Here is a 15,337-nt window from a genome sequence, read left to right on the forward strand (position 1 = left end):
GAGCACAGCAAAAAATGTAATGGAAATGCTAAGAAACTGTGCGACACTGAAGGCTTCAAGTAAGCGGCATTCACCTGAAGATATTGGAGTACAGAACTTATCCACTATCCTTCTCCGTACAGGACCCATGCTAGGTAGACTTGACGAGCTGATCACCGAAGTACCTGCTCTCATGGGAGTGATGGGGGCGGTTGCAGAGGTTGGAGGTTGAGGTAAGCCATCTGGGTAGTTGTCTGGAGACATTTTGGTGTGTGTTGCACTGGAGACCAAATTGAGCTGGAAAAAAAAAACATTGGAAATTTAAGAACGTGAGCACCCAGCTAGAAGAGGAGAGGGAATGGGACAATGGTTCAGACGGACTTACTGGTTGATTGAAGGGCTTTGGTTCTGATGGTCTCATGTGCAGATGTGTCATCATTGCTTGTAATCGTTCACTCTCTTTTGCCAGCTAACATGAAAATTATATATGATCGTAAAAAATGTGACAGTATGGCCATACAGAAAATGACTGCTAAAGATTCTTGGGGGAAAAAAATGATACACTAGAGGACAATGGATTTCTCTGCCATTTACCTGTATCTCCAGCTGCTGGACCACCTGCATCTGTACCCGGCACTGGGCTGTGCTGCGATCATCCAGCGCATGTTCTGTATTAAGATGCCTTCATACCACACAAAAGATGATATCATAAGAGACGCCAAGTAGAAGTGGTGCACTCCAATGTAAAGCTTTACCCATCATAATTCAGTTTAGAATTGGCAAAGATTAAAACTACAGCCCCAAATATTCTCCGTATACACGTCTCGTGGCCTGAACTTACAGCGTCATATAATTCTATGATACAGATAGTTTGAGTAATGAAACCTGTGTCTGTGACAGGACTTGGAGCCATAATATGGATGAGAAGACATGGCCGATGTTCTTAGATTTCACAATGTAGCTTCATGTTCCCAAGACTTCCCAAATAAGAATCTACTGCTCTCATTTGCTCCTCAGCGACAGACTTCACGCTGTATCTTGCTTAGTAACAGTCCAAGGTGACAACATGTTTGTAGTCTGTTGCTAAGGAGCAAATTACAGAATTTTTATTACACATGTGTGGATGTGTATCTGGTGCACTGTAAGCCATACAACAATATGGAATAAAGAAGGCAATTCACATTAAAGGGGTATTTTCATGTGATGAAATTGCTTTAGCTAGACAGTAGGCAAATAAAATAAGCAAGTTAACTTTTTTTTATCTGCTGTCATTCTCCTGCTATGAAAGCTTTTATGTTACATAGTGTACATGCATGTTATAAAGGAGATCAGCCACCAGAGCCTGGTCAAGTATGGGCAGTAGTTGTGCACCAGGCTGAGGACATAACTCATGAGATCCCAATCATTTCTCCATGGATTTTTATACAGCAGTTAGCTGTTCATCTCCTGACCTGTTATCAGTCCTGCAAAATCACAATCCACACTCCTGCAGTTTTCACTTGAATTCCGCACTTGTTCACCTGTTGCCTCTCTATGAAAATACAGTGATAACAGTCTAGAATTCAGAACAAGCACTGACAGACCATTTATGTAGCATAAGCTCAGCAGTAGGACAAAGCTACTGCACCAAACCAGAACTGTCACTCAAGGAAGAGTGTCCTTCCTCCAGCAACAAGGAAGTTAGGAGACTGGAAAGCTCTATGCTGCTCAAGGCACAACTTGAGAATAGCCCTTTAACAATATAATCAAGCATGATTGTTTGAAAATTCTCTTTAAATAAGTAACTTTTCATACTAACTTGATAAATTGTCCCATATCTTCACATAAGGCCTCACAGCCGGGCCACCGACATTCACCATGTCCATATAGTGGGTGTGAACTAGGAGGCACCTCATAATGTGAAGAGCTGTGGGTAGAAATAAGGTATACAATAATAATTATACATAAAAATAATGCATGAAAAGTTACAAAGATATATCAAATTATGCAAATTGTCTTTTCAGAGAGGAAGAGAACTAGAACTCTAGTGCCACCTATTGGAAGTAGCAATCCTACAAGTCAATATCGACCCTTTAACGAGCCTTGTCACATGACTGACTTAGGATAATAGCCAAACCAGAATCTCAATTTGCAGACACTGTTTCGGGGTACTGCCCCTCGTCAGTGCAAAGTGGAGATCTGGTTTGGCTGTGTGAGAGGCGTCCAACCGATATCCAAGTATCGTTTCTCTTTGCGGAGATTGACATGCTAAGCATGCCAAGATGAGGACAATTAAACCCTTCAAGACCTTGCCCTTTTCCATTTTTGCGTTTTCGTTTTTCGCTTCCCTCCTTCCCAGAGCCATAACTTTTTTATTTTTCCGTCAATATGGCCATGTGAGGGCTTATTTTTTGCGGGACAAGTTGTACTTTTGAACAACATCATTGGTTTCCCAGAGGAGCATTGCGGCTTTAAGTCTCCTCATCTTGGCATGCTTAGCATGTCAATCTCCGCTAGGAGAAACGATACTTCTTGGATAAAGATATATCAAAAAACAGTGGACATGTTCTACTGCTTTAGCTGCTATTTAATTAGCAGCTTGCCATTACCTGTCCCGCCGTGGATTCTGCATGGCACTTTGACCATTAGGTAAAGAAGGGTGAATTGTGGGAGGAGACATCTTGTTGCTTGAGAATGAGGTAGAAATTGTGCTGCTCAGTTCGGCAGGATCTTGTTTGTTGGAATCCTCTTGGTTGTTACTCATCTCCTTCAACAGCTGCTGGAGATCTGATGGAGACACCGCTAGTGGAGATTCCAAAATCATATGTTAGGAAACACTCAAGGCCAAGGCTTCCTATCTTTAGGTCGCTTTCACATGGCTGTATTTTGTACTAGTATGTGAAGATTAAATCCAGGAATTCAACTTAAGGAAAGATTCACACTTCTTCTGTGTTTTGGATTCACTCGAAATTTTGGCTTATAAATATCAATGCCAACATACTGACCAAGTGCTATGTGAGTGACCTTACAAATAGTCCTTTCCTGCTTTGCACATCGCATTGGACATTGCAGGCTTTTGTGTTCACAAGAGTGTAAAAACATTCTGCCAAATATAATACCCATTTTTTCATTATATGCATCCAGTTATTACTACTAACCTTGTGGCAGGCCTGACAATGTCACTTGTCCTTGGCCTGGCTGCAGTCCTACCAGGCTCTGTCTCTGTAGATTTAACAAGTGCTGCTGTTGTAGCTGCTGCATCTGTAATAGCTGTTGTTGGAATGCTAGCTGTTTATTCCCCAGTGGTGCCTGGAAATCAGATATCTTGGGAAGAATTACATGAGCAATAACAAGGGTTTATACAGTACAATGCTATGCCAACATATGGGAAGCAGGCAGGGATTCAGAGGGCTGTGCACAGAGCAGGCAGTCCTTCGTACAGTGAGGAACACGAGTTAAATGTAGTACATTCAGAGAAGAAGATCAGAAGAATGATCTATAGAACAAGAAAGCAGAGGACACAAAATCTGCATAGAAGCAGGTCAGTGCACATAGTCTGACATATGGACATTGTGTTTGGGAAATACAATGCACTTTGCTTTCCTTATGATATACTGTAGCTAAGAGGATTGAATGGATGCTGCCAAAATATGACCACTACCTCTGCTTTATACTAAGAGTCAGCAGCTCACCATCGCCTCCATACATCGGCCTACGTGGTAGAACATTATTACACAGCACCTATCACTGTGAACATTTTTGCTACTTAGAACGTAACAAAATAAAGGGTTAATTGCAAATAAATGACAGGTGACTACCCAGATTGATAGAACTCTCCAGGAATGCATTGGCTAAGTAGATCTATTAAACCAGTTTAAGACCAAGCCATTTACCGCCGTAAATTAGCTCACCGTCATATTTTTTTTCTTCTAATACAGGGTGAATCACTTATTTTTCATGACCACACAGGACCACTAAAATACATTTGAAAATGTACTTAAATTTTGTAAAAAGTATTTTTTATATATTGGATTTATTTTGCAGAGCTGTCTGGGTCTCCTATGACCCTGCAGCTCCTGATAACTCTCTGTACACAGCGATCACATGACAGCTGTGTATGGAGGAGGACGCACCGTCAGCGCTTCCCATTACTGAATATACAGCTATAGAAAGGGCAGAGACGGTAATAAACTAACTCTGCCTTCTCGGTGGGAACTCTGTCTCTGGCAGCAAAAACCCAACATCTGTAGCTACACAATCATATATAGTTGCGATCCTAAGCAGTCGCATTTCAGAATGTCACTAAAGAGTAAAAAAAAGGACTGTCCAGATGATTAAAGTCTATGGATGGTGTGCAATAGGTTAAAGAAGCAGAAATCCACTAGCAGTCTCTTTTTTCCCCAAATGTATCCATATTGTATATCTCCGCCCTGAGGAAGGGCCATTTGTCTTCTCACCATCAGGTTGGGTGATACTTTGTTGCTTGAGACACTTTTGAAAGTTTGTGTTTAAAAGGAGTCATTGCAGAAAACCTGGGAGATCAGATTATTAACCCCTTAGTGATGGAGCCAAATTTTTGAAATCTGACCAGTGTCACTTTATGTGGTAATAACTCCGGAATACTTCAACAAATCCCAGTGATTTTGAGACTGTTTTCTCGTGACACATTATTTTTTATGATAATGCTAAATTTAGGTCGATATGTTTTGTGTTTATTTATAAAAAATATCAGAAATTTGAGAAAAATGTTAAAAAATTAGCAATTTTCACACTTTGAATGATTATCCCTTTAATCCAGATAGTCATACCACAGCAAAACATTAATAACTAATATTTCCCACATGTCTGCTTTACATCAGCACCATTTGTAAAATGTTATTTTAGTTTGTTAGCATTTTAGGAGGTTTAAAAATGTAGCAGTAATTTTTTATTTTTTCAAGGAAATTTACAAAATTTATTTTTTTTAGGGACTTATCCATGTTTGAAGTGCCTTTAGTGGTCCGATATATTGGGAAACCCCCAAAAGTTATACCATTTTAAAAACAGCACCCCCTCACATACTGAAAACTGCTGTCAGGTATTTTATTAACCCTTCAGGTGCTTTTCAGGAATTAATGCAAAGTGGTATGACAAGAAATGAAAAAGTCGATTTTTACCACCTAAATGTCTCTAACTTCTGAACAGGTTACAACAGCCAGCAAACTCTAAGGCCGCTATTTGGTAGTGAATTGCCATGGCAAACATCAGGACCACACAACCATGATCTGAGGGCACCAATTGGGATAAATAGGAACCCCCCACACTCTGTTAGCCATTTATAATGATGTAGTCACTTTTGACAGCAGCATCTAAGGGGTTAAACAGATTTGGACAGTGCAAATACTGATCGTGGCTAATGCAGCAAGTTGTCAGCTATAGTGCACAACTGACGGCTGCTGGATTGTCACCTGTATGGGGACGCTATTCTCTTATGTCTCAGGTCAATTAAAAGACGTATTGGCGGTCATTAAGGGGTTAAAGGGAACCTGTCACCCCCAAAATCGAAGATGAGCTAAGCCCACCAGCATCAGGGGCTTATCTACAACATTCTGTAATGCTGTAGATAAGCCCCCGATGTAACCTGAAAGATGAGAAAAAGAGGTTATATTATACTCACCTGGGGGGCGGTGCGATCCGATGGGCGTCGCGGTCCGGGGCCTCCCATCTTCATAGGATGACGTCCTCTTCTTGTCTTCACGCTGCAGCGCAGGCGGACTTTGTCGAGGGCAGAGCAAAGTACTGCAGTGCGCAGGCACCGGGCCTCTCTGACCTCTCCTGACACCTCCCGAAGCCTGCGCACTGCAGTACTTTGCTCTGCCCTCAACAGCACAGACAAAGTACGCCTGCGCTGGAGCGGCAGCGTGAATACAAGAAGAGAATGTCATCGTAAGAAGATGGAAGGCCCCCGGACCGCGACGCCCATCGGACCGGACCGCAGCGGGAACGCCCCTGGGTGAGTATAATCTAACCTCTTTTTCTCATCTTTCAGGATACATCGGGGGCTTATCTACAGCATTACAGAATGCTGTAGATAAGCCCCTGATGCTGGTGGGCTTAGCTCATCTTCCATTTTGGGGGTGACAGGTTCCCTTTAAGTGGCTTTCTTTGAGGAATTGTCCAAGAGTTTAATTATACTGAAGCAATAGTCAGTAAAGACATTTTGCATTTTTCTACATTAAGCAGGAAAAGAGTTAACGCTCACAGTTAATACTGACCATCATACAGTCTATTGTATAGAGGGGATGGTGAGCTATGGCTGTATTATTGGCATATAGGAATGCTGTGAAATAAATAAATTTATATTTTGCACAAACAATTGTGAACTACCAGCAGCCCCGAAACAATTGTGATGGAAAAACAGGTAAGTATAAAACTTCACATTTATTTAAGCACTAGATGGTGGCCCGATTCTAACGCATCGGGTATTCTAGAATATTCATGTCCACATAGTATATTGCCCAGCCACGAAGTATATTGCCCAGCCACGTAGTATATTGCCCAGTCACGTAGTATATTGCCCAGCCACGTAGTATATTGCCCAGCCACGTAGTATATTGCCCAGTGACGTAGTATACTGCCCAGCCACGTAGTATATTGCCCAGCCACGTAGTATATTGCTCAGCCACGTATATTGCCCAGTCACGTAGTATATTGCCCAGCCACGTAGTATATTGCCCAGCCACGTAGTATATTGCCCAGCCACGTAGTATATTGCCCAGCCACGTAGTATATTGCCCAGCCACGTAGTATATTACCCAGCCACGTAGTATATTGCCCAGCGACGTAGTATATTGCCCAGCTACGTAGTATATGGCCCAGACACGTAGTATATTGCACAGCGACGGAGTATACAGCACAGAGCCACGTAGTATACAGACTTGAAATAAACATATACTCACCTTCCGAAGGCCCGTTGAAGTCCTGGCCCTGTGTGCGGTGCACGCGGCAGCTTCCGGTCCCAGGGTTGGTATGAGCGCAGGACCTGTGATGACGTCGCGGTCACATGACCGTGACGTCATGGCAGGTCCTTGTCGCATACCATCCTTAGCACCGGAACCTGCCGCAGGTTTGGTATGAGCGCAGGACTTGTGATGACGTCGTGGTCACATGACCGTGACGTCATGGCAGGTCCTTCTCGCATACCATCCTTAGCACCGGAACCTGCCGCTTGCATGGAGCGGTCACCGGAGCGTCGCGAGGAGCGGGAAAGGAGGCGGAAGGTGAGTATATAATGATTTTTTATTTTTTTTAACATTAGATCTTTTTACTATTGATGTTGCATAGGCAGCATCAATAGTAAAAATTTGGTCACACAGGGTTAATAGCAGCGTTAATGGAGTGCATTACACAGCGGCATAACGCGGTCCATTAGCGCTGCCATTAACCCTGCGTGAGCGCTGACTGGAGGGGATAATGGAGCGGGCACTGACTGCGGAGAGGACGGATCGGCCATTTTGGCGCCGGACTTTGCCCGTCGCTGATTGGTCGTGGCTGTTTTGCCACGACCAATCAGCGAGTTGGATTTCCGTGACAGAGGCCGCGACCAATGAATATCTGAGACAGACAGACGGAAGTACCCCTTAGACAATTATACAGTAGATATTAAAAGTCCAACATGTCAGCATGACATAGTGTATCACTACAGAAAAAAACAACGCGTTTCAGCTAGAGTGCCTTAGTCATGGTCAGAACCTGTCTAGTGGGCGCAGCGTCACTCCATACAAATGTATTGAGAGGGGCTGCGCCCACTAGACGAATTCTGCCCGGGAGTATGCAAATCGCCTACCTGACCTCCAGGGAATCCTCGCAGTGCACAGTGCGTGCACTGAGAGTAGTGACAAGTCTGCAGCCACACAGAGTGACTGCAGACTTTTAATTTTAGACTGATAACCCCTTTAAGAATACCTGCACACCTACCACAGTGGAATCGGCAGTGGTAAATTCCTAGTTGCAAAATGGTGTGATTAAACTGCACATTTAACTGCCTGCAATGCATTAAAGGGGATGTCCAGTACTTGGACAATCACATCTTAAATGCCGATGGAAAAAAAAAACCTTTAAAAAAAATCCAGATACCTCCGGCACTGTTGCAGTGATCACTGCACTACAGGGACTATGCTATGTGGCTGCTGACTGCAATCCATTAGCAGCAGTTGATTGGCTACAGAACTCACATGGGACATGAGCTCTGGGAGAGCCCGAATAGATACCTCTGCAACGGCACTGGATGTATCTGTTTGGGGTTTTTTTCATGGAGAACACAGCAGGGGGGTTGGCTCCTATGCTTTTGTTTACAGTCAACAAGGTCCTGATCTCATCATAGGGTCTAATGCCACCAGACACCCATGGTCATCTGGACTTGTGGAAAAATAATTCATTTGGAATAATGGACGGATCAGAATTAGGAACACAAAGGACTTGGCTGCTGCTCACCTCTTTAGGCTGCTGTTTCCCTGCATGTTGCTGGGAAATTAACTGGAGGTGTAGCTGTTCTTGCTGCTTCTTGTAATATTCCTGAAGCTGCCAAAAGAAAAAGAAAGCAGAATAACTACTAGGAAGCAGTGACTGGAAACTTCTTATCCCCATGCTAAGTATTAAAATGTATACGGTAATCATTCTATAATCCACTGATGTCACTTCTAATTGTCCATTTAACCCCTCACCATCAAATCCAGATTTCCAGCTTTCCACTGATGAGGAGTAAACACCCCGAAACACATGTCTGCAGTAGAGTGTCTGGTTTAATTGGTCATGTTGCAATTCTCGTTAAAGGGTCGACATGGACTTTTAGGGTTGCTATACCTATTATGTGGTACTAGACTTCCTGTCCTCTTCATCTTTGAAGAATCTATTTGCATATTTAATTTCCCAGAGGAGCATTGTATGGTATACAAGTCTGTATATGCCACTCTAGAATACTCCTCTCAATCCCAGGGATTTAGAGATTTTGTTTGGTAAATTTAGGTCAATAGGATTTGCATTTATTCATTAAAAAATATCATAAAATTTGGCAAAATTTTTGAAAAATATTATTTTCATTCTTGTAATTAAAAAATCCTTATACGTACTTCTCTCGCCACTACCTACTCACTGCCACCCGTCTGGTCCTCGTCTGATCCCCCGCCGCTGGAATCATCTGGCTTTCTTTAAGCTCAGAAGGCTTCTGCGCAAGCACATAAAAGATCTCGGTGTCATGATGTTGTGCACCGTCACTTTTGCGCACAGGGATTCTATTGTGAACAGCGGGGGATCAGAAGATGCAGGGAGGCCGGGACAGGTGACAGTAAAGAGTCAGGACGGTGAGGTGAGTATAAAGATTTATGTTTTAGAAAAAAGATGTTTTTGCCATATTCTGAACCTTTTTATTGTTTGCTGCCAGAACCATATAAGGAAACAAACAAAAAACCTAAAGAGATGAACTGGAATATAAGTTGGTGTACATACAGCGTGTAGACGCATATTCACACTGGCCACTAAACAGACAAAACCTAAGATAAAATCAAAGTGAGCAAATACCCTGCAGTAAATAATTAAATAACAATAATGCACGGAAATGATATAGGGTGCTTAGTTAACATAATTTTGAGCTAAAAATGTAAAAGCCATCCCACCACATCAAGGTGACCCTATTCGGGACGGTCCTAACCTCTAGCATTAAAACTTTACTATATGTAAAAGTGATGTAGATGTGAATAAGGGCTATATATATATATATATATATATATATATATATATATATATATATATATATATATATATATATATATCCAAGTAAATCAAACTTCTGTGAAATCAAACTGTCCACTTAGGAAGCAACACTGTTTGACAATCAGTTTCACATGCTGTTGTGCAAATGGAATAGACAACAGATGGAAATTATTGGCAATTATCAAGACACACTCAATAAAGGAGTGGTTCTGCAGGTGGGGACCACAGACCACATCTCAGTACCAATGCTTTCTGGCTGATGTTTTGGTCACTTTTGAATGTTGGTTGTGCTTTCACACTCGTGGTAGCATGAGACGCACTCTACAACCCACACAAGTGGCTCAGTTAGTGCAGCTCATCCAGGATGGCACATCAATGTGAGCTGTGGCAAGAAGGTTTGCTGTGTCTGTTAGCGTAGTGTCCAGAGACTGGAAGCGCTACCAGGAGACAGGCCAGTACACCAGGAGACGTGGAGGAGGCCGTATGAGGGCAGCACCCAGCAGCAGGACCGCTACCTCAGACTTTGTGCAAGGAGGAACAGGAAGAGCACTGCCAGAGCCCTGCCAAATGACCTCCAGCAGGCCACAAATGTGCATGTGTCTGCACAAACGGTTAGAAACCAACACCAAGAGGATGGTCTGAGTGCCCGACATCCACAGATGGGGGTTGTGCTCACAGCCCAACACCGTGCAGGACGCTTGGAATTTGCCACAGAACACCAGGATTGGCAAATTCGCCACTGGTTCACACTGAGCACATGTGAAAGACGTGACAGTCTGGAGACGCCGTGGAGAGCGATCTGCTGCCTGCAACATCCTTCAGAATGACCAGTTTGGCAGTGGGTCATTAATGCTGTGGGGTGGCATTTCTTTGGAGGGCCGCACAGCCCTCCATGTGCTCGTAAGAGGTAGCCTGACTGCCATTAAGTACTGAGATGAGATCCTCAGACCTCTTTTGAGACCACATGCTGGTGCAGTTGGCCCTGGGTTCCTCCTAATGCAGGACAATGCCAGACCTCATGTGGCTGGAGTGTGTCAGCAGTTCCTGCAAGATGAAGACATTGAAGCTATGGACTGGCTCGCCAGTTCCCCAGATCTGAATCCGATTGAACACATCTGGGACATCATGTCTCGCACCATCCACCAATGTCACGTTGCACCACAGACTGTCCAGGAGTTGGCGGATGCTTTAGTCCAGGTCTGGGAGGAGATCCCTCAGCAGACCATCCACCTCCTCATCAAGAGCATGCCCAGGCGTTGTAGGGAGATCATACAGGCACACGGAGGCCACAAACACTACTGAGCATCATTTCCTTGTCTTGAGGCATTTCCACTGAAGTTGGATCAGCCTGTAACTTCATTTTCCACTTTGATTTTGAGACTCATTTTAACTCCAGACCTCCGTGGGATATTAGTTGTGATTTTAGTTGATCATTTTTAGGTTTTATTGTTCTCAACACATTCTACTATAAAATGAATAACGATTTACAACTGGAAAATTTCATTCAGTGATATCTAGGATGTGGGAGCAGTGTATATATATATACATACATACATACAGTGTGTCCGTAAACTCATGGTGCACTTTTCACCAGTCACTGGAAAGCAACAAAAAACTATAGAAATGTGAAATCTGCTCCAAATAAAAGAAAAACTCTCCCAGTTTCATACCTATTCAGTGCAGTTCGATGTAGGCTCCATTTGTTGCCCTACAAACATCAAAACGAGAGTGAAGTTCTTGCCACACACGGCGGTGAGCCCACCTCAAAGCCGCGACATGTCAGCTGTTTTCAACAGCTGACGTGTTCCCGCAATGGGCACGAGTGGAATCGCGATCCGCCCGCGCCCATTAACTAATTAAATGCCACTGTCAAACGCTGGCAGCGGCATTTAACAAGCGCTGCCGGTCGCGCGGCCGGAAGTACGTGCACCGCTGACCCCAGTCACGTGATTGGGGGTCATCGGTGCGTTGTCATCACAACCAGAGGTCTCCTCGACACCTCTATGGCTGTTGATGGCAGATTGCTTTGATCGCCACCCTGTGGTCGGCGCTCTGTTGTGAATTCTGCTCTTGGGCTCCCTCCAGTGGTTGTTAGTGGTAGTGCAGTGGTCTCTGGATTATAGGCCGGGCAGGTGTTTCTGCTTATTGCAGCTCTATTAGGTATTTAGGTTTGTAGGATCCATCAATCCCTGCCAGTTGTCCATTGTATCTTGGAGGGATTGCATCTCTGTCTGGCTCCACTTGCCCTGCTGTCATTTCAGCTAAGATAAGTGTCTTGTTTTGGTTCTCTGTAGCACGCATGCAGTGTGCTTTTATGTGCAGTGCAATCTATTGTGTTTTTGTCCAGCTTAGACTTTGTTTTGATTTTTCTATCATGCTGGTTTCTCTGGAGATGCAGATATACATCCTATGTCTTTAGTTAGATGTAGTATATTGTATATTCTGCTGTGGGTTTTTCTAGTGTTTTAATACTGACCGCTTAGAACTCTGTCCTATCCTTTTCTATTTAGCTAGAAGTGACTCTTTTGCTAAACTCTGTCTTTTCTGCCTGTGTACGTATTTCCTCTTAAACTCACAGTCAGTATTTGTGGGGGGCTGCCTATCCTTTGGGGCTCTGCTCTGAGGCAAGATAGGATTTCCCATTTCCATCTTTAGGGGTATTTAGTCCTCCGGCTGTGTCGAGGTGTCTAGGCCTGGTTAGGCACATCCCACGGCTACTTCTAGTTGCGGTGTCAGTATTAGGATTGCGGTCAGTACAGGTACCACCTACTCCAGAGATTGTCTCATGCGGCTCCAGGGTCACCGGATCATAACAGCGCTCATAGTAAGCCTGTAATTCTGCTGCATAGAGGTGATCTGTGCATCACCTCTATGTAGCACAGGCGATCGAGTAGTGGATGCTTCTAGCCTCCCATGGAGGCTATTGAAGCATGCCAAAATGAAAAAAAAAAACGTGTTTAAAAATATAAAAAAAATATAAAAGTTCAAATCACCCCCCTTTCGCCCCAATCAAAATAAAACAATTAAAAAAAACCCTACAGATGTCTTGACAGAACCCCTGCCTATCCACCGCCGGGGGAATGTTCTATCCAGAAACTCATGAACAATGGCGGCGTAGTGTGGAGCGCTGTCCTGTTGAAAGATGACACCTTCTGGAAATTGTGGCACTGCAGACAATTCCAACATGTCAAGATACGTGTTTGCTGTCACAGACCGCTCCGCGAAAAAAAATGGGCTCATTACCTTATCATGCATCAGGCCACACACGTTCACTTTAGGGGTATTACGTTCGTACTCAACGTAGGCATGAGGATGTTCAGCAGCCCATATTCGGACGTTATGGCGATGAACATGTCCACAGATATGGAAGGTCGCCTCATCGCTAAACACAATCTTTTGCAACAATCTTGCATCATTGTTGATCTTATGAAGCATACCTGTAGCAAACACGCATCGTTTGGGTCTAGCGAGTAACAGCCGCAATTTGTTCCCCGTAAAACAGAGACGTTTCTTTAACACCTTATGAACTGTAGTCTTGCTTAAGTGTAATTGTCGAGCACACGCAGGTACAGATTTTTTAGGGCTCCTTAGGTAGCTATCCCGTATAGCCTATATAGATTTGTCACTGACTGATGGCTTACCAGAACGGGGCTTCTCCACCAAACTGCCAGCTTCCTTTAACTGCTTATCCCACCGAGTAATGTTATTCCTATGTGGTGGCGCTTTGTTATAAATGCGCCGATATTCACGTAGCACTTTGGTCACGGATTTGAATTTAGCGAGCCACAGAACACACTGAACTTTCCTCTGTACCGTCCACATCTCGACTGGCATGGAAAACCCCACAGCTGGCATAAGCTTGTGGCTGCATGATGTCACAGACCTGGCAGTGTATTAATCAGAGTTCAATTTATCAGGGGTTAATCTGACTAGGGGCTCAGCAACAGCTTAAATGAGTTTGTGTTGTTTGATTGGTTCTTGTTATCTCTCCTCATAAACAGGTCTGATATGATTGGGCCAGAGAAAGGGCGCCAAAATGTAAACTATAAATAGATCATGTGACTGGTCAAAAGTGCACCATGACTTTACGGACATACTGTATATATATATATATATATATATATATATATATATATATATATATATATATATATATATATATATATATTCGATCTATTCTATTCTGATTCGTCATGCTGTGATTTTACTTTACTTGGCTGATGAAATGTCGGGTTTTCTAGGAGATGGATGAGTAAAAATCGAAAGGTACACGCATGGTCTGTATGCTGTGCGATTTTTTTCTCGCACCCATTGACTTGCATTGGCGATTTTTTTCAGTCCGATCTCGATCTGAGCTGAAAAAAAATTGCAGATGAGTATGCACTGAATCACATTGGTCTGAATGCAATCCGACTTTTAAGTGTGAGTGAGCCCCATCAGTAAAGTTTTGTCAAAGCCAAATACAATGAAGTATCAAAAAACAAAGAAGCTTTATTTAAAGCATGACACACCAACAAGAGACAAAAAAAAACAACGCTATAAACTTAATATTAACGCATGTTAATAAACGCAAGTAACTTAATTTAAATAATAGGTAAAAAAAAACTGCAAGGTGGGAACGTAGCCTTACGAAAGTGAAAAGTAAGATCAAGCATTTGTAGTGTTCTCCCCGTGATCATTACACTGGCATTTTTGTATGAATTCTTTCTGCCTGTTAACAGATGCCAAGCTATAATTCCTACTTCCTACCTTACCTGCTGTAACATTAGAGCTTGCTGCTGTTGCATGACAGCCTGAAGTTGGGCCGGAGACAATATCTGCTGCATCTGTTGCTGCGTGATCATCTGTGGAGACATCATAGCGACTGAAACTGGGACCTGTGGTAAAGAAGCAGATCAATAAGATTGTTATACCCTTATCAGAAGACATGGCTTCTCTTCTAACCCGTGCTATGGTCTCACCTGTACTGAAGGCTGCTTGTTCTCTGCACTGCTAGGAGTGCTCAGTCCCGTCGCCTGCTGGAGCAAAAGCTGCCGCGCCATCTGTAGAGCCTACAGGAAGAACGATAGAAGAACATAGAAGACAAGGATTCTGAAATCATGCAGTTTCTCATCTGTTCTGGCTTTTGCTCCTCCCAAAGTGTCATTGCCATTTGGAGGCCAAGAGTATTTGATCGGTTTATATAATTTCTCCAAGTACCTCCTTTTCAAAATACCAATAAAAAGTGTAAAATGAAGAATTGCTCACTTATTCAAACGTTTTCATTAATGGATCCTCCAGCAATTAAGTCACATCCATCATTTATGTGACTACTGCATCTAGTCATTGTCCTCAGAAGTCTAGTTGGCATTTATGACACGTGACTACAGAGACCTGTGATTGGCTGCAGCGGTCACGTGAATTAATGAAGTGACTTAATCACTACAGGATTGGCTCCGAGCAGCACTGGAATAGGGAGGATTGGAATATTTAAAGGGACCCTGTCAGCACTGGATGACTGCTCACACCAAGTGCATCATCATTTATATACACATTCCCACCTGCTTGTTTTCCATCGATCTCCACCCCAGTTATGTTAGTTTTCCCCATGCAAAAAAAAAAAAAGTGAACACAAAATGATGCAATTTTTTTT

General features: G+C 43.2%; 1 protein-coding gene across 7 annotated transcripts in view; it reads right to left on the bottom strand.

The window, feature by feature from the left end:
• The window catches only part of FOXP4 (forkhead box P4), an 86,918-nt gene that overhangs the window by 16,280 nt on the left and 55,301 nt on the right, over positions 1 to 15,337 (bottom strand). For 4 of the 7 annotated variants that reach the window (XM_077295266.1, XM_077295263.1, XM_077295264.1 and 1 more), the window contains exons 3-11: positions 14,667 to 14,756; positions 14,460 to 14,582; positions 8,431 to 8,517; positions 3,117 to 3,282; positions 2,568 to 2,760; positions 1,778 to 1,885; positions 574 to 661; positions 365 to 448; positions 75 to 276 (exon numbers count right to left, since the gene is read on the bottom strand). In XM_077295266.1, coding sequence (XP_077151381.1) covers positions 75 to 276; positions 365 to 448; positions 574 to 661; positions 1,778 to 1,885; positions 2,568 to 2,760; positions 3,117 to 3,282; positions 8,431 to 8,517; positions 14,460 to 14,582; positions 14,667 to 14,756 — 1,141 coding nt within the window. The remainder of the gene's footprint in view (positions 1 to 74; positions 277 to 364; positions 449 to 573; positions 662 to 1,777; positions 1,886 to 2,567; positions 2,761 to 3,116; positions 3,283 to 8,430; positions 8,518 to 14,459; positions 14,583 to 14,666; positions 14,757 to 15,337) is intronic. The other 3 variants (XM_077295268.1, XM_077295265.1, XM_077295269.1) reach the window with 1 other exon arrangement.

The sequence above is a fragment of the Ranitomeya variabilis genome, chromosome 3 (genome assembly GCF_051348905.1).
Source record: "Ranitomeya variabilis isolate aRanVar5 chromosome 3, aRanVar5.hap1, whole genome shotgun sequence".
NCBI lineage: Eukaryota > Metazoa > Chordata > Amphibia > Anura > Dendrobatidae > Ranitomeya > Ranitomeya variabilis.